Source organism: Protopterus annectens, chromosome 5.part0, assembly GCF_019279795.1.
Source record: "Protopterus annectens isolate FY-2018-M chromosome 5.part0, PAN1.0, whole genome shotgun sequence".
NCBI classification, from domain to species: Eukaryota; Metazoa; Chordata; order Ceratodontiformes; family Protopteridae; genus Protopterus; species Protopterus annectens.
The window spans coordinates 757,843,088-757,863,278 of record NC_056735.1 but is presented as its reverse complement, the minus strand read 5'-3'; the positions used below and the strand labels follow the sequence as shown (position 1 = coordinate 757,863,278).

General features: G+C 41.2%; 1 protein-coding gene across 2 annotated transcripts in view; it reads left to right on the top strand.

The window, feature by feature from the left end:
- CWF19L2 (CWF19 like cell cycle control factor 2) overlaps positions 1 to 20,191 on the top strand; it is a 1,774,451-nt gene that overhangs the window by 1,648,875 nt on the left and 105,385 nt on the right. For both annotated transcript variants that reach the window (XM_044072604.1, XM_044072603.1), the window contains one exon: positions 17,731 to 17,832. In XM_044072604.1, the coding sequence (XP_043928539.1) occupies positions 17,731 to 17,832 (102 nt within the window). The remainder of the gene's footprint in view (positions 1 to 17,730; positions 17,833 to 20,191) is intronic.

Below are 20,191 nucleotides of genomic sequence, written 5' to 3'. Positions count from 1 at the left end.
CTGCTATTCTCAACATGGCAAATCAGTGCCTGAGGGCATTAGGCCTCATTCCACCAGAGCAGCAGCCACTTCAGCAGCCTTCCTCAGAGGAGTACCAACCAAAGAAATCTTAGAGGCTGCAAATTGGAGTTCAGTTCACACCTTTACAAAGCACTACCACTTGCCTGTCTAATTCCAGAGCAAGCTTCGCCACTGCAGTTCTGCAGGGCCTCATAGCCTCTCCTAATCCTATTTAGCCCAGCCACCCATCCTCAGCTTTGGGATTCTACCCAAGAGTAATGACTGCAACAGTGAAACACGATGAAGATAGTACAGTTGTGTACCTACCATAAATGTAGATGTTTGAGTGTATTCACTGTTGCAGTCCAGGTTACCCACCCACCATCCCCCTTCTCTTTGCTGGGACTTATCTGCACTTCTCTATCCTATCCAACCTTTTTGGTGCATTTGCTTGTAGATGAGGGAAATGTTATTTTTGTACATGCATTTCTTATTGCTATATTTTTCAGCCTACCTATTTGGGGCACCTGACATCTGGGGCAAGAAAAACTGAAGAAAATGGCGTCGGCTGCATCTTTTATACCCCTGGCGCACTGACGTCAGGGAAGAGGCGACAGCAACTGACACCGGACCTAGACTTTGGAATTCTGGCCGACTACGGGTAGCCTGCCAGCAGGATAACCCAAGAGTAATGACTGCAACAGTGAATACACTCGAACATCTACATTTATGGTAGGTACACAACTGTACTTTTGTTTGGCACCAAAGCAGAAGAGGTTCTTAAAAATATGGAAGAAAAAGCTAAGTCTATGCAGACTGTTAAAGAATTCTTACAAGTGCAACCCCCTAGATTCAGTAGGCATTGCCTTTCCAAACCCTTTCCAACCCCCTCCAGGCCTTCTCAAACCAGACCCAGGGGAAACAGACCACCCAAGCTACAGTCTCAGGGTATGCAGAGATCTAAGCAATGGAGTGCCCCCACCCCTAAAGCAGGGCGTGGTAAGCCACATCCTTATGGAAAAAACTCACAATGACTTCTTTACTCCACTCCCCAGCCCTGCCCAATTGCTTCTGCCCCTAGGAGGAAAACTTGCCCTTCATGCAAAAAATTGGATGTCCATCACACAGGACCAGTGGCTCCTCAAAATTATATCCCAGAGATACAAATTTTATTTCCATTCACTGCCAAACCCAAGCGGGTTTCCAGACCTTCCCTCCAAACCAGTGGGCAGAGGCTCAAAGCCAAGTAGCTTCCCTGCTCAATATCAGGGCTATTCAGCCAGTTCCAGTAGAACAGAGGGGTCAAGGATTCTACTCCAGACTCTTCCTGATACCCAGGAAAGAGGACTCTTGGTGCCTAATCCTGTATCTTTCCATTCTCAGCACCTTCCTGTTGGTACCGAAATTCAAAATGCTTACCCTGCAACAGCTTCTTCCTATGCTAGACAAGGATGCCTGGTTAATCACCCTAGACTTAAAAGAAACCTGTCTGTACATCCCCATAAGGGAGTCATGCAAGAAGTATCTACGTTTCAGGGCAGGATCTATGCATTATCAGTTTTCTGCACTTCCCTTTGGCTTATCTACTGCGTCCAGAGTTTACACAAAATGCCTGGCTCCAGCCATTGCATACTGCAGGCAGAGAAATATCAAATTTTCCCATACTTGGACAACTGCCTGATTCAGGCGGACAGTCAAGAATTGCTGTTACAGCACCTGACATTTGTGAAACACCTTCTCACTTCCTTGAGGTACACCATCAACGAAAAGAAATCTAAACTGGAACCCAGTCAGAAGATTATATTCCTGGGAGCAAGCTTGGACACAACATCCCAGATGGCATTCCTCACTTCAGAAAAACAAGTCTACCTGACAGCCTACTTTAAACAAATGACCACCAGAACCCAGCTATCCGCAAAAAAATACTGCAGGCTCTAGGGTTCATGGCCTCATGTATACTGCTAATTCCATATGCAAGACTATATATGAGGAAACTTCAATGGTACTTAAAAAGTCTTTGCCAACATTCTCAGGACCTGGAAACTGTCATTCCTATCATACCCTGTCTAAGGACAGAGGTCCTTTGGTGGGCAGAAGCATGCTACCACAACAAGGGACTGCCCTTTTCCCAACCCCACGCTGCCCAGACCCTAAACACAAATGCATCAGACTATGCCTGGGGAGCACACATGGACGGCAAATGCATTCAGGGCCACTGGAGCCCATGTCAAATTCATCTGCACATCAACCAAAAAGAGATGCTAGCTGTGCAGAACGCCCTGACAGCTTTCAGATCCCTATTGTTTCCAGGGCAACTGCTAATAAAAATAGACACCACAGTCATGTGGTACATCAACAAGCAGGGGGGAACCCGCTCCTACCCACTCTGCAGGCTAGCCATGACCCTTTGGCACACGGCCTTGGACATGGAAGTCTATCTGCAAACTCAATTCCTGCCAGGCAAACAAAACTCACTGGCAGACGACTTAAGCAGAAGTCTCCTAGACCCAAACGAGTGGCAGTTGGAGCCCAGCACCTTCAACCTTCTGATTCAGAAATGGGACCCCAGAGGTGGATCTCTTTGCCTCCCCCTACAGCCACCAGCTCAGCAAATTCTGCACCAGGAATCCTCACAGCAGGGCCTGGAAAGGGGATGCCCTATCCTTTCAGTGGGTAAATCTCTCAACCTATGCCTTTCCCCCTCTGCTCCTTCTCTCGAGTATTACTCAAGATAAGACAGGACAGACAAAGGACAATTCTGATTGCTCCAGACTGGCCACGCCAGCACTGGTACCCACTCCTGCACAGCCTGTCACCGGTGCCACCCTGGCACCTACACCAGAACCCAAACCTGCTCTCTCAGCAGGAGGGACAGATTTTGCATCCACAACTGCAAACCCTAAATCTTGCAACCTGTCTTATTCCTTGAATTCTCCCCCAGCAACCCTAAGCAAGCAGGTGCTGGATGTCATTCTTGAAGCCAGAAGACCCAGTACAAGAAAATCCTATGCTGATAAGTGGAAAAGGTTCTGCTCCTGGACTCTATCCGAAGGAGATGCCCTCCCTGCCTCTAATCCTGGATTACTTAGCAGATCTACTCCACAAAGGCCTGTCCTTCTCCTCCATTAAGATACATGCCTCAGCCATTTCGGCTCATTACAACACTGAGCCACCTCTCTTCTCGCACCCTCTTATCAAACAATTATTGAGAGGGGCAAACAACTTAAGGCCACCAAGGAGAGCACCCACCCCTCCTTAGGACCTTAACTTTGTACTGGAAAAGCTCATGCTTCCCCCCTTTGAACCTGCTGCATCAGCGGACTTAAAATTCCTCTCTTGGAAAACAGCCTTGCTTCTGGCCATCACTTCAGCTAGAAGAGTGTCTGAGCTACAAGCACTTATGGCTGTGGAACCCTTCATTATTTTCTATGCTGACAGGGTTTCCCTCAGTACTAACCCTTCCTTCATACCTAAAGTGGTGTCCATTGTGGCTCTCAACCAATCCATCCATTTGCCAACTTTATTCCATAATCCTCAAAATAAAGGGGAAAGGATCCTGCACTCCTTGGACGTGCACAGACAGCTCATATTCTACCTTGATAAGACTAAGCCCTTCAGATAATCTGACCAGTTGCTAGTCAGCTTTGCAACAGGGGCAGAGGGCAAGGCCATTTCAAAACAAACAATTTCCAAATGGATAGCACACTGCATCCATTTCTGCTACAAGAACCATGGAAAACCAACCCTCAGGGGGTGAGAACACATTCCACTAGGGCAGCATCTACCTTTACAGCATTTCTCAGGGTAGTCCCTACCAGGGACATCCTGGAAGCTGCTACCTGGAGTTCAGTACACACCTTCACCAAGCATTACCACCTGCCTATCTTTTCCAAATCCAGGGCAGGTTTTGCAATAGCAGTCCTGCAAGGCATACTATCCAGCCCTAACTCTTCTTGACTGCCTCCACCCTTCTTCAGCTTTGGGAATCCACCCAAGTGTGATGACTGCAACAGTGAAACACGAAGAACATAGTACAGTTGTGTACACTTACCATAAATGTAGATGTTCGAGTGTATTCACTGTTGCAGTCCTGGTTTCCCTCCCTCCAGCCCCCTGGTTTCTCTCTCTCTCCTCTCTGTGGCTATTACTCACCCCTTTTAGGGCTATTGGTATTTACTTTTTACTGGTGGTGTTTTCCCCACCATAACTTAGCTCCCTATTTGGGGGGCTCCTGACATTTGGGGCAAAAAAAACTGATATAATGGCGTCGGCTGCCTGTTTTTATACCCCTGACGACCTGATGTCAGTCCTGGAGTACTAAGTCTCTGGTATTCGGGCCGACTGAGGGCTACCTGCAGGCAGATAACCCAAGTATGATGACTGCAACAGTGAATACACTCGAACATCTACATTTATAGTAAGTGTACACAACTGTACTTTCCCAGTGCCTCTATCAAGTAGATCTACTGTAGTGATCCCCGGGGTGAACTTTCTATTACCCATCCACTCATCAAGATCCCTCTTGAAGAGGGACAGCGAGGTGCTCTGCTTAACATGTATGGGAAGTCTATTCCAGAGCATGGGCATTCTCTGGGTGAGGAACATGTCCCTCCAGCATGTTCTGTTGATTGTGGTAATGAGGTTGAGGTCTCTGGAGCATGTGGTGTGGAGGGATTGAGATTTCTTTAGATGTAAGATTTCTAACAGAGCTGGGTCAGACATGGCTTTGTAAGTCAAACAGAGATCGCCTGAGACTGAGAGCGTTGGGCCAGTGTGTTGGTGCTTGAGTAGTTTTTCCAGCTGATGGAGGGGTAGTTGAAGTCTCCTAGTAAGAGAGTGTTAGGTTGGACCTTGATAGATTCCAGGGTGCTTGGGAACATTGAGTGAGAGTCTAGGGACATGGTCGGGTACCTATAGCAGGTTATGACCTGGATCGCCGTCTTACCCAATGTTAGTTGTACCTGAAGTATCTCTGATGCGTTATGCTGGGCTACTAGTCTGGAGGTGTGCATATCCTTTATTGAATATGGAGACACCACCACCTTTGGTGCTTCGGTCCATGTTTCAGGGCCGAAAGGTGTGGAATGAGTTATAGCCTGGTAGCCCAGGGGTGCTTTCTGCCACTTTAAACCAGGTCTCTGTTGCAGCACAAATGTCGATGTTCTCCATTTTTGAGGAGTGCTTCGAGCGAGTGCATCTTGAGATTTAGACTTCTAGCATTGAGCAGCATGACCCTCAGATTGCATTTATTTATAGCTGTTACAGTGGTAATTTGGTCTTTGGAACACTGCCTAAAAAGGCACTATAGAGGTGGCAAGAGCCTTAGCCAGTACACAGAAACCCAGGGGTTACAGATGCAGACCATCTCTAGCAGAGCATCGAGGTCTGTCAGTCATGTCATCCCAAGCAGACAGATACTGGATCTCCATAGAATGACAACAGAAATTTAGCCAATTGTTGAAGTCAATCATTTTTTGTTTGTACTGTGGTATAATTCTGGGTGATGGTAGGATACTGCTCAGGGCTAGCCTCATACCTGCCTGGGCCACTTAATCCGAGAGCTCCACCATGTTTCTTTTCATTTACTCCAGGGAGGTGCATTTCAGGTCAGTCACACCCACATGGACAATGTCAGAGTCATACTTGTACTTATTGTGGCGTGACCTGAGTGCGTGTGTTATGTGTCGGATTCTGGCACCTGATAGCTGACTGTTACCTTCTCCTTATTCAACCTAGTGAGTGGGACATCTGTGTGCCTCACTATTGAGTCACCTATGATTAGTGTATTCAAATCATATACTTGTGTTTATGATACCTGCAAATGTGTTATACTTGTTAGTTGCTGTGTTATTACCTGTAAAACTATGTATAACCCTGTCATAGACTTTGAATTAACCTTTTGTATCTGACAGGTTGGCTTGCTTGGATAATGTCTAAAAAGGGTCCTCAGCTTAGGTATGTACTGTATGCATTACCATATAGCTACACATAGCTACGTGGTAGCACACATAGTTAAAAGTTGATGAGCTGTGTAGTGCTGTCAGTCTGCACAACACTGGTGAACATCTTGAGCCCAGGAACACACTGTGCACTTTAGAGTACCAAGCTTTCCTGTACACTTTTCAAAAGGTGATGGAACTCTGCACTTCCAGGGGCCACCACAATTTAAGTTGGTAAGCTGCAGTACCCTCTGGCAGCATACTGAAGTAGAGTGCACAATGTTTTTCTTTTAATCGATCAGTTTTATTCCAAGATAGCAGTTGTGATGATTATTAGGCCCGAATATACAGAATGTTTTAGGAAAATATTCCAAAACAGTGTGAAAGGGGATCATGGAAACATATATTTTGAGGCTCACTGCACATTCCGATAGGTATGGTGGCATCAGGAATTTACTTGGGAAACTGCAAAGTTTTATGCTACAGTAATAAGGTAACTGCTACGTTTATGCTACAGAGATAGAATAACTGCCACAGCAGATCTTGAACTTTAACTTTAAAAATTATTTAGATTTATTTGCCTGGCTGTACACCCACAAGAAGGGAGGAATTAATTATAAGGGTACAGCTAGTGGTTATTTGGAGTGTTGCCACTGTTCAGCACGTAAACCCTTTTGAAAACAAAGATATTTAATGCATAAGCAGTTTGATTTGCATCATTTTATTAATTCCTAAATTATGTAAGCCATATAGCTAGCCATTAGAATGTGTAAATCATTTTACATGAAAAAAATATTCTGGACAGCCACTACTTCATTTCTCCTTATGAATACTGTTTTTCCTGTGTTGGTATTAAGAAGTTGTTCTAGATAGTAAGTGGTATGATACGTGGACCAGAATAAATGAAACAGAATCTTAAATTTTTGGATGTTCAATCAAAGGCACGTAAAGAAACAGGTTTAACTGAAATGCTGGAAATAAGGACCTTTATTAAGTAAAAGATTAATTTTGACATAAAATTTTTATTTTTTCACTATCATTTTTACAACCTTTCAGAATATAACATATATAAGAACTAATATACATTTATAAATATATTAACGTTATAGAAAATAAGAATTGTAAATAGGGAACACATTCATCTGTCTCAAACTACCCTACCTTCATGCTGTAAAAACAGTACTAAATCTGTTAGTAAACAACTAGATAGTATCATTTGATCTGCATCCATAGATTTAGAATTCAAAGATTTATTAAACAAAATCAGTCATTTAAAAGTGTTATGTACCAGACTCTTAACAGTTGATTACGTATGGATAGGATCAGTGTTTTTGTGACAAAACTTCCTGTAATGATTTGCTTTATCACACTAGCCAAGGTATTAGTATACCTGCCTAGAATCCAAACAGAGTAGGTGTCGTTTATCTTCTGGTCTAATATTAAACACACTAAGTTGACTGTTCTTGGTCCATCAGGGATAAATCCTGAAGCAGGGCCACCAGAGATAATACCAGGTCCCTCCCTTACCACAGCCGTACCAACACACTTTTTGTGCTCTAATGCAACCCATTCTTCCAGGAAAATGTATTAAAATAATTTTTCAGTAGATGTCATAATATACTTGTTGAAAAACAGAGTGGTCCATCTCTAGATTCCATTTAGTAATAATCACCTCAATACTCTTCACCTTGAGGCAGATCATATAAACTAAGGTAAAAAGAACCTTTAATCATTTGTTGCATAAAATAAGTATAATCAACAAAAGAGTATCATCAGACAAATTGCATGGTGAAATTACCATGTCCATAAATGAAAAATGACAAAAATTGTCCAGTTGAGCTAATCTAGCTGGGTGCAGCCTCTATAGTCTTAATGTTTGTACTTCCAAATCAGTACAGCAATTCAAGTGCAAGTTTTTATTTCCAAATCTTGTACGTTTTTCGATTGGTCAATGTTAAATCACTCATTAGAATGACAAACTCAGCCTTTATCTGTGACAGCCCAGAGGAAAAACATACAAAAGCTTTTCTTATTCTTTAAAGGGAGAGGACATAGAAATTATGAAGAAATAATTCTTTTACTGGAGATTTGCCAAAATAATTGTTATTTTCATCCTTGTACTGTAACACTTTAATATATTAGGTGAAAATCTAAATACCTCACCCCTTATCTTATTTTAATTTGAATTCAGTAACACATTACTAAATGTTTTAGTATTTGCTGATACAAAATGTTTTGAAGTTAACAAATTAACTTCTTGTAAACAAGTAGTATCCATATGTAAATATTTCACAAATTTAATCAGTTTTGTTCATATAATGTGGTTGGTAATCCCATTAATGTTTAAGAAAATTAGATTGATGTAACTATAATACCAATCATTTTACTATATTCAAGCAGTATGAAAGTTCCCACTTAAAAGAGTATAAGGAAAAACAAACGTGCCCACAGAATTAGGGTCATCACCATCCAGCTGTAGTCTTATGTCTTATAACAGTAGATGAATAGCTTCTTGTTCCGTTTGTGCCTCCTCTACTTTTGAAAATTTCATAGTAAGATCTTTCTAATGAAATTGTAGTTGCCAGAAACAAACAAAGTCATGCCATACCCGTTAACTAAAGCTGTTTCTGTATTTTAGCAAATATTCCATTCTGTCTGCCTTCACCAATTTGTCACATGTAAGACTATTTACTGAGAGAGAGAGAGAGAGAGATTTTCTGACTCAGGGGAAAGCTCAGTGTCTGAATCTACCTTTGGCAGGGGGTTCTCCGTCTCTGAGACTGCTTCCAGAATAGGCCAGTATTTCATTGGGACAACATTGAACTTTCTCAGCCCCTTAGAAAATACTATGAGCTGTTATAGAAGCAGTTTGCAGAACCTTAATCCATTCCTCCGGTTCTGTCAGATCTGGAGGTTGTGTGTGTTATTGCCTACAATTTTTCCTGATAGTCAGCCAACTACCCTTAAAAGGCAGATAGAATGTGTACAGTTTCTCAGCATTTTAAGATGTGAAGTTGTTCAATCTTGCCATTCATTTTTACACATGGGTTCGGAGCCGATCCATTGGCTCTGAGTCGGCCGCTTTCACAAGCTCAAGATCTTAGAGTAGCTCGAGGCCAAGTCCCTATCCCATGATGCTCCATGTCTCACCTCAGATCTAGTTTTCCGCTGCAACAGATCGGAAGTTGAGAGAGAGTTTGAGCCAGTATTCTTGTTAGCTTTATATCAAAAATTTTGCATTTTTCTCTAGTCAGTATTTTGTTGGGCTAGTTAGCCTTAGTTGGAGTTCAGGCTTCATCCCTGCCTTTCTTTCTGAAGAGATTTTCGTCTTTTAAGAGCGGCTGCTCTTAGGCCTTTTGGCTGTGCTTTAGTTGTTGCTAAACAGTGTGTTTCCCTATATAGATACGGTAGAGTTTGCTGTGTGTGTGTGCTGTGTTAATAGCTGTTACCTTCTAGTGTGGTTTACATAGTTTTTCTAGATTGCTTTCTGATTGGTGCATAGTTTTTTGTTGTTGATATGGCTGATCAGAGGGAGAAACAATGTTGATTACTGATTCGCATATTAATTGTGTTTATTGTTTGGGGCCAGTCCATCTCCAGGAGGATTGCTCCATTTGCCACTCTTTTAGCAACAGGGTGTTACGGGAGCACAGGAGAAAACTGGTGGACAGAGGTTTGCTGAAACCAGAATTTCAGGAGTCCTTGGACAAGGCTGACCAGGCTTCCAAGTCATCAAAGGGGTCGAAGTCCTCTAAAGCTTCGTCGGAGCCCAAGTCATCGGCTCCAAGCATTGCTGTTAAGGTGCGGTCGCCGGCTTCGCAGTCTTCAGAGCCAGTCCCCGGTATTGGAGCCGGTCTCTGAAACCTTGAGGTTACCCATTTTGCAATCAGTGGCCTCTTCAATACATTTGACTCATTCTTCGAGAACCCTCTCCAATGTGGATGTGGACCGAGTGGTGCAGAAGCTTCTCAAGAACCTTGCACTGGCCAAATTATTATCGGCTTTGACCCAACCAGTTTCAGAGCCAAAGACCATTGTACCTGCTGTGACTACTCCTCCTCCGGGCCGAGCCGGGGGAGGGAGAATTGATGATTGTGGATCCTTTGGAGCTGAAGCCTGTTCCAGTGCTATCGGCTCCGTCAGCCTGGACTACTTTGGTGCCGTTCGAGGAGTCTGGGAGCTGACACTCTCTGGTCGGCTCCGGAGGGGAGAGTCGAACCGATGTCAGTTCTGACCCTTCCTCTCGGAGCTTCAGCGCGGATGAGCTCGGATCCTTCCTCTGGATTGGACCCCACTGTGTCGGTGCCGGGGAGGTTGCCATCTTCTTCACAACTGGTGGCTTCTTTGGGTCGGAGCAGTGGAGCCTTCGATGCTGTGAGGAGGGTTATGTCTTCCAAGTCTCACATGTCATCAGGGCCTTCCTCCTCCTCCCCTAAAGTGCCACTTTCTGCCTCTACATCGCAAGTCCCTGTAAAGCGTTGAGACCCAGAGCCTCAGGTAATCCCATTAGGTGGCCCATGTTCTACTGAGACCTCACCGGAAGACCCCACTGATGAGGTTCTCAGGAAGAAACTTTGCAAGAGGAGGCATTTGGACTCCCCACAGGTGTCTATTACATCAGACACAGAAGGGTCCCCATGGTCCCCCTCGGAGGATATCTCCTTTGCTGATATCCTTGAAGTCCTTAGGCAGAGGGGTGACTGGCAGTCCATTAGCCCTACTGATGATGAGTCGGTGCTCCTGAAAGCCTCTGGGTCTCAACCCTCCACCTCCTGGGTGACTCTGCCCTTCGATGAACTAATGGAATTGATTGCTCGAAGGGCGTGGGAGTCTCCTGATACTATGGAACCTGTCCCTCAGAGGCCCATCTAATTTATTACGTCCCCCCAAGATAAAATGTTCCTCACCAAGGGAGTGCCAGTTGATGTCATGGTGGTGGTGGCAGCGGCCACAAAGAAAGAGATGTCTGAAACCTCTTCTACTGTCCATCCTCCTAATAGAGATTCCAGGACTATGGACAGGTATGGCAAACGCATCTTTAGTTCTGTGACTTTTGCTATGCGATCACTCAACTACTTGACTCATTTTACCTGTCTTCAAAGAGATCTCCTAAAAGAGCTTGGAGATACGCTGCAGGGTAATACAGATGGAGGTGTCCATGAGAAGGTGACAGCCCAGCTTAATACCCTTAATTCGATAGTTAACTCGTCCATGCGGCTCATTTCTTATGCAGCCGATGGTTCGAGTCAGACAGCGGGTTCAGCAATATCTCTTTGGAGACATTCCTGGATGCACTTATGCTCCTTTGTGGAAGCCTTCAAGTCTTCCTTTGTTAATACCCCGTTTGATGGCTCGTCCCTTTTCGGGCCTAAAGTCAAGGAGACCCTCACTAGGTGTGAGCAAGCTGGAAAGACTCTATCTGCCGTAGGAGTCCATTTTTCCACCCCTACTAGAACGTACCCTAAAGGGCAAAAAGGTAGAAAAATGTGGTTTGGGAAGTCCCAAGGAGCTTTCCAGAACACACGTAATGAACCCCCCTCCAGGGGCAGAGGAGGGGGTAATAATGGAAGACACTGCCCCAGTGGCAGAGGGGGTTCACAAAACCAGGGCGACAGGGATCAGTTCTTTGGCAAGCCCCACCAGGGCTCCTGAAAGGAGGCCCGACTGTCCTACTCTGGAGGCAGTCGGGGGTCGCTTGTCTTTGTATCCAGACGCCTGGCTGGAAATTACAAAATATTCTTGGGTAGAAAGCATTGTTAAACCAAAGACAACAGCCAGCAACTGTGAGCTGTGTAAAAGTTATTTAATGGAAAACAAGAAATAACAGACCGGTTTCGGCTATGGAATTAACCTAGCCTTCATCAGTGTTAATGTGCCAAACATCTTGTAGTCCTTATATACAGATACAATTAGTCAAAAAACTTAATTGGTGAGCTCATAAATATTAATTTAGACCAGGGTGGAACAATCCACCTAACTTTACAATCCACTTTTTCTCTTTAGCATTTAATTTAGTGTGTCAGCCAGATTTGTTGGTTCTGTCACGTACTATTTTATCAATGATGGTGAAATGAAATGTTGCTGTGGTGTGTTTTAGAGTGTGTTTATATAGGCCATTATTCATCCTTTTTTCATTCTTACATTCCCACCCACCTTCCTCCTCCAGGTTTCTCGAAGAACGAGTAAGACTTGCGGTTTGGTGAGTCTTGTTATGCCATTTCTTACTCCGGCTGGAGTACCTGTTAGGTGTTATATGTGTTACATACTGGGATCAGCAAACTAGATCTGAGGTGAGACAGAGAGCATCATGGGATAGGGACTTGGCCTCGAGCGACTGTAAGATCTTGAGCTTGTGAAAGCAACCGACTCGGAGCTGATGGATCAACTCCGAACCCATGTGTAATAATGAAGGCGAGATGAACAACTCACATGGAACGTTATGGTAAGTACATAACTTCTTTTTTTATACAGTCTTCCCAAAAACAAATGCTTACCTTTTCTAAATAATGTGTACTCCTTGGTTCTTGTGTTATAGGGGATATCTAAACATATGTACTAAGCAAGCATTGAGCATGTACAAGCTGAAGTTTTAGGCAGTACATCACAGTTTTTGCTATCTTTTCTTTCTTTCTTTCTTTCTTAAGAAAAGAGTCCTCGCATTTCAGTCATGAACTATTTAGTCCTTTTCAAATGTATGGTTTTGTGGTGCTGTTATTGGTGATAATTATTTTTTTCAACACAGCTATGAACCACCTAAACAGAACTGTGGTGTTTGGCAGCTGGGCTGAAAAAATAAGTATTGTAGCTACTGGCCATAAGGAACCTATTTCCATGAGTAGGCTATTATTAAATGTACTGGAAGTTGTGGTATGTTTATTCTACAGGAGTTTGCCTCAGTGGAAGTTTTGTGGGGGCAATCCTTATATGAGTATACATGAGTTTCTTATTGTAAGTTAACACATCATTCTTTTCCACAGAACAGGTTTCTACTATATCAAAGAGTATATACACTCTTTTTATCACTTAAGGTCTCTACTTTTCATGCGGAGTGCTAGATTTACGATGTGCATGCTGATTGGTCTTTCCAGTCGGTATGCAAGGTTTTGAATATTAACTAACTTTCATGTATAATTACTTTTCTTAGTCATTATTGGTTACATTTTAGTGAGAGTAAAGGTCGAAACTCTTTTTGTTAAGTGTGATCTGATGTAGCTGCTGGTTGAAGGAGGGTTAGTTTGCTTATGTAAAATGGTTTAAGATCAGGGTGACTAGAGTCCTTATAGATTTAAGGACACAGTCACATGATGTGTAAACCAGTTTATTTATTTCAGAAGCCCATCTTATAAGTATATGTATGTTTTTCAGAGCAGTATGTTTCATGGTATCATCTTTCTACTAAAAAAAGCACCTTCAAGTCCCAGTAACAGAAAAAAAGAACAGAAAGCAAATGAAAGATTGTATGGGGTGCAGTGTTAATGCCACAAATTGTACTTGTCAGGAATTTTACAGTGCATAATTACCAGTTTTTAATTTGCTGTACAGCGTGGGATCTCACTAGGGAGCCTGAAAATAGAGGTACACATTCCATCGGTTAACGTAGATGTGAAATCATTGTTATGAGTAACAAAGCTGTGATTAAGACCATTTAGTAATGAAGAATGTTTGGCTGTACATATCACAGTAAAGACATGTTGCTTGGGTAGATGTATGCAAATGATTTTGCTGCCTAGGAATTAACTTCTAACATATCAGATTATCTAGATGTATGGATGCTGAGCTTTTTCCTGACTTTAAGGGACATGCAAGTGATATTTGTGTCATGTTTCAGGTAATTAGAGACATTTATGCCTTATGAAAATCCCTGTAACATTTTCACTTGCCAAGACAAAGGTCAAGTATTTGTGCTTCATTATAGCAATTTTTATGCCCTACTATAAGAAGGGCCTAACAGTCCCTTACCCCAAATCAAGTGGCATATTCTATCTCTACATTGTAATTCCAATTATGGCATACCATTTGTCTGAGTTTCAACCATTAGTTAGGCCTTTGGAATCCAGTTACAAGAGTATGATAGACATATTTAGTGAACACTGCAAAGATACGTGGAAAATAAGTAAGTGCTTCAGGGATTAGTCCTACATCCTTGCATCACTGAGGCTGTTGCAGTTACTTGTGCTATATGAGCTTTTTTTTCATTCTTTTTAGGTATCCCTCCCCTTTTTTTTTTCATTTTACGCTCACTAAATAGGAAAGCTATGTGTAGCAAGCATAGAAATAGTAGCTATTTGCTTTTTTTTTTCAGTCCCTGCTTACCAGCAGCTTTCTTTTTTACCGGAGATGTCTGTATGTTAACACCTGCAGGAGAGCATTCATTCTCATGTTGGATGACTGTGTACGTTTAGTACATCACCTACGCTGGAAGAGGTAGGGAAAAGAAGCAAGCACTTTACTGTCAGAAATATCTTAATTCTTCAGTAACAGAACAGTGATGCAGCTCTATAAGCTTTGTTGGAGCAAAGCATTAAATGGAAAAGGCAGTACTTAAATCTCATTTCTTTCTTGTATTTAGTTGGAAGGAACAAGTAATCTGTCTCTGTCAAGCAACCATATTTAGAAGGCTGTAACCTGAGAGATTTGAAGACAAACAAAAACATCTCCCATTCTTTTTTTTTTAATTTCTTCTGTATAAATATACTAAGTAAGATTTTCAAAGCAGGATACATAATTTTTTAAACCACAGTGTGTCAACCAAAACTTAAGTTCTGGCTGCACCAACTGGAATATTGTAGTTTTTGCACAGTTTTTCACCCTTAAATGCAGGTGATGTCTTTTCCAGTGATTTAACTGTTGCAAGCTTAATCCCTTCTTCCCATTTTTGTAAAGTTAGATCAGTGGTTATATTACTTAATGTTTTTGTATTAGATGCAAATGATTTATGTCCAAGAATTGTGGCAGTGCAATTATAGTTAATGCTGCATTTCACCATTTGCTGCAAAACATGAATGCAGCATCCACTCCATTATTTAAGTGTGTTTACTATGGCCATTTTGCATATGTTTTACATAGTGATCCGCAGGAAATAATAATCCAGCAGGTAGTGTTGTTGCCTCACAGCATGAGATTTCCAGTTTTGATTGTTGCCTGGGTTGCCTTCTGTGTGGCGTTTGCATGCATTCCTGTGTTTGCGTATGTTTTCCTTCCATATTCCAGCATCACACAGTAGGTGGCTTGGACACTCTAAATTGGCTGTAGGTGTGAGTAATATGTGCGCGTGTGCGTGTGTGTGTCCGCATGTGTGTGGTATGGAAGAATAACTGTGGCAGGGCTAGCCACCTGACAGTATGAAAATTGGCTCTAGTTGATGGTCACTAGTGTGACACCCCGTCCCCAAGAATAATATGAGAAAAAGGAGGTGGTGGATGGATGGATGGGGGGATGAGCAGCAACTAAATCAGCCGATGTTTTTGCAAAGCCATATAGATTGATTAATTACTGTGAGTTTGTTTGGAGTCTGAAATGTGTGCAGATGTGGAAGAGTTAAGAAATTTGAGTTGGTAAATTACACCATCCTTTATTCACCTCCACAACAAGCCAGTAAGTAGGTACTAAAACATGAGTGTGCTGACTCTCATTTCTTCAGTGGACTGGCCTATGGAGGGGAGGGTGAGTAGAAGTGTAGTGCCAGCTGTTGACTCAGTTCAGCTGGGAGACTATTGCTTTATGAGAGAAGAAGGTGCGTGTATCTGCGGCAGAAGTAGAGTGGAACCTGGTTAAGGGGGAAGAAGGTCATATCAGCTGCCACTTTAGCCTTTTCTTCTAAAATGCCCATTTTTGTTTAGAAATATTGAATAACTTCATAGGAAATGCTAAATTGTGGGTTTTCAGTTTCTACAGAAAATAGAGTTTTATGTTGGCTGAGTAGTGCTAAGGGTTTCAAGGCCTGAGTGCACCCCAGATGGCCTGGGTTCATTTACCAGCATTGGCAATGGAGGAACCAACAATGAGTGGGGTGGAAGTGAGTAAATGAATTTGGTTCCTCATCCTACAGGAAGCGTGACCTACTGCATTACTGGCTTACAGATGAGGCAGAAGATTCCAGACACAGCAGTAAGGTGGAGGTATCCATGCTTACCAAGCTGTTCATACCACAGCAGCCACAGTAGGATATGCACATGAGTGGCATTGTGGGAACTTTGCTTTGCAGACATCAGGCTATCGTGGAACTGCACTTGTGCAAGGGGAAAAATACCCTCTGTGCTTTCTATGATGATAGCCTCTTGTTGAGATGCTAACCTTCTAAAAAAATGAGGCTGCACCTGTCTACCAGTCGAGCTAGGGATCCACACAGGGTGAACTGAAATGTTAATGCATGAAAGCTTAATAGAAGGATGGTCAAGAGACAGTGTGGGAAAAGATAATTGCCAAAAAAAGTACAATTCTGTTTAGCTCTGTCATGGAAGGATATTTTGGCAGAATATTAGGCAGGGAATTCATATATACCTACCCCATTTTAAATGCTCAGTATTTCTTATAAACTGTATGCAACAGCAAAATGCAGTTTTAAGTATTATACATAAAGCACATCAGAAATAGCTGTCATTAGTATGCTAAACTCTGGGCAGCAGCCCCAGAAGGATATGTACACAAGAGTGGCATTGTGGGAACTTTGCAGCTATCAGGCTGTCATGTGGAACTGCACTTGTGCAAGGGAAAAAAAAAACTCTCTGCTTTCTAGGATGATAACCCCTCCTTGGGATGGGGTTATTGAAGAAGTATTACTATAAGGATATTAAGCAAACACACAGAAAATGCAATGTCTGCTTCTCCTGTTAGAAATGAGATATAATAAAATACAAATACACATGCTTTGATTTTTTTTGGTTCTTCCTGTGGCTTTTTAAAGTAATTTCTCCTTGACCAATAGCGGAGAGCAAAGTTGCAGAAGCTGAGTATGGAAGGTAATATATTCATTCACAGAATGGCCAAGTATTACATAACTTATGCTAAACTGAAATTCTTCTTTTTTACTGAATAGGTATCTCCTAGTGGTCTGACGTGTGTGGTTTAAGGCCAATGTTTAGCTTGCTCTAACCATTCTTTCTAAAATCAACAGAAACAGCTAATACTATAACTGAGTATGCAGTTTCAGTGTCTAATGCTACTACTTTGCTTAAAATATTTTTTTTCTGGAGGTATAAGGCTCTTTCTGCGTAAATGTTTGCTGTAGAAATATGTGCATTTCATCAGTTTGTGACTAGCTCTAACACTTTTCTTTGTAGTGTTTGATAAGCAGTCAGTTATGAGTTTAAAATATCTGCATAAAAAATTACTGTATCCCTCTAACGAGTGCCAAGTTTTCAGCCTGCAAAAAGACAATGAGTATTCCTTCTCTTCTCTTGTAATTGTCTGTAATCCTGCTCTATAATTAGAGTGTACCATGTACTGCGGCAATTAAAATGTAATGCTATGCTAATGTATTTGCATGTCTGTAATAGGCAGGAACCCTTCAGCGCTGTTCCTTTTCATATGGAAAGTATTTCTGATTTTTATCATACACAAGGATAATATTACTTGTGGTTGAGCCTGTAATGAATGTATTTTGCTAAAAATATGTCCAGTTACTTTTTTATTATTCATACTAATTATGAACATCTCTTTATTATAATGGGCAGTAGTTCTTTAGCACAAAATTAACTGATCCAGTGAATGTTAGTGGTGGAGATAGTGTACATCTGTCTTTGTACTTAAACTTATTCTGTCTGCTAATTCTGAGTTTTCCCTTCTTCCTAAGGTCCCAAAAGCATTGCCCTATTTCTCGGTGGATTTCGGCCTTCAAGGAGGATTTGCTCATGTCATTGAAAATGAATACAAGTTCCCTCGTTACTTTGGCAAGGTAATAATTATATTGGCAGATGTACCGTTAATTTTAGTTAGGCTATTATAACTCTCTTCAGCAGCAATCTAATGGAAATGGAGTTTATGCAGTTGGCATTAATCCTAGCCAGGTTCTCAGAATGTCAAGGTAATCATGTTATATTGCATTTTTGTACTAGCATCACAAGGGCTTCAGTACATTGAGGCTTCTCTGTGAGGTGTGATAATAAGATATTGGAATGGGAACCTACTGAGAGGTTCCATATATAGAAAGCTTTTCTTTTTTTTCTTTATAATTAACAGCAGAATCCAAGATAAAGGAGTCACTGCTTTAGAAACCATCAAGGACATTCCTTAAAAAGCATTCCACAGCATAACTAACATATGAAGACTTGTGATGAGCAATAAAATAACTTTACCTATGATTATAAACATCATATCAGTGTTGTGTTTACATGCATACAGAGTAGTTTTGCTGATCTTTATTTTTATACATCTTCTATACTGTGATAAATTTTGTTCATCAAAATATGACTTTATTTTGCTCTTGACAACTAAATACCCATTTAACGATATGGCTTATGCTGCTGCTTCACCTGAAAGGAAGGAAATATGAGAGTGCAAAGTTCAAGACCAGGGAAGACCCAAACCATGTAATGCATTTAATGTAATTTTATTCATATGATAAGAGTAGAACACACACTGTTAAGTTGTACCATGTTAGTCACATTTCAGTAGCCTTCATAGTCTGTTAAGAAATCACCTTAACTTAAGAAAGCTGTATAACCAGGGGTATTTGTTTGCTTGCATCTGCACACTGGAGTCTTTCTTTTAAGAAGCAGTACAGTATAGTCATTAACCATGCTAATTCTTAAATTTGCAGTTATTAAAAAGTGAAAGTATGGCATGTTTCTGTTAATATTTTCTGAGTACAGTAAAACACATCTATTGCATTTTATAGTTAATGGTAAAAAAACATGTAAGATTCAATTTTAGATATAGTTGGAATGGCCACAATTTCTGCTTACTGCGTTATCTGCCAGCATTGCTGTCCCAGAAATCTTATTTCTAAAATATAATTCCATAATAGAAGATGTTGAGAAAGTTCAATGTAGTAGAAATTGAAATCATAGTTTGAGCATGTAGTAGTTATAACTGAAAGCTTTCCCATCCTCACATCAATTCTTAAACTGTTTCCATTTGGTGCGTAATGATTTGAAGTAAGTAATAAAAGTAAAGTTGAATGTAGATGGCAGGGGTTGTGATTGGTCTGGTTAAATCTCATTAATAATTTAACCTTACATTTTGGAGCTATATGAATTGCTAGTCTTTCCTTTAATTATTTGGAAAATTAGCTTCAACTTCTCATACCCTTGAATTAAATATATTTTTACTAGAACTTTCACTGATAACTGTAAAATACTGCCACCTAATACTGATAAGGCGTTATGCTCTGTTGGTTGAGTATTAACAGCTTAGGTCAAGGTAGTCTTATTTGAATTATTTTACTCTTATGCGATCGTAATTATGAACCTGTAGGGTGCTGTTCATAACCATTGTCCACCATGCAGCAGACTTTGTCCAATGTAGTTAAACATACAAAGGCCCTGTACTTTCATAATAGTTCTTAACACGTTGTCTTACCTTATTGTGTAAGCACTGATACCTGTATGTGGGATATGGTCTTCCCTCTACTGTGTAAGCTTTGTAATCTCTGTGTGGTGTACAAATACGAATGACACTCTCCTAGATTGTACAAAAGTGACAAAAACAACATGTGTGTATAGTCTGGTCCCAATGGGATATTTATTTATTCATTTATATTTGTTTACCAGGATAGTGCATCAATCAGTGCTAACAAAACATTTCACAAACAAAAAAGAGAGAAATGTAAGCAATAACAGAGTAGTTCAGATTAATTACGGAAAAAAAAATGTGCATATACATTCCAGTGAACAAGCATAGTGCAGTGTACAATTCAGCAGAGTGTAATGTACAATATATACATTATTTTTTTTAATGGGTCAATCTTCAGTGAATGTTGAGAGAGAATAAGAGACTCAGAAAGGAGATAGGTTAAGTGATATGTCCTGTGATGAAGCAGGAGCATTTTGCTTGGATGAAGAAATGTTTTTGCATTCTGAATTTGGAATAAATGCTGATTATCTTAATGTTAATGGGGGGAGCTTGCCAAAAATTAGGTGCCTGAGAGGAGAAAAGTAATGTGGAGTTTGGTTCTAGGGGTAATGAAAGTTGGTGTGGCTTGTGAGTAGTGCCTCAGATTGTATTAGGAGTTTTTTTTTTTCCTGAAGTCTTGCTGGAATAGTTTGTAAAGTTGGGATCCTAAAAGTAGGTTACATATTTGTTTTATCGTCCTA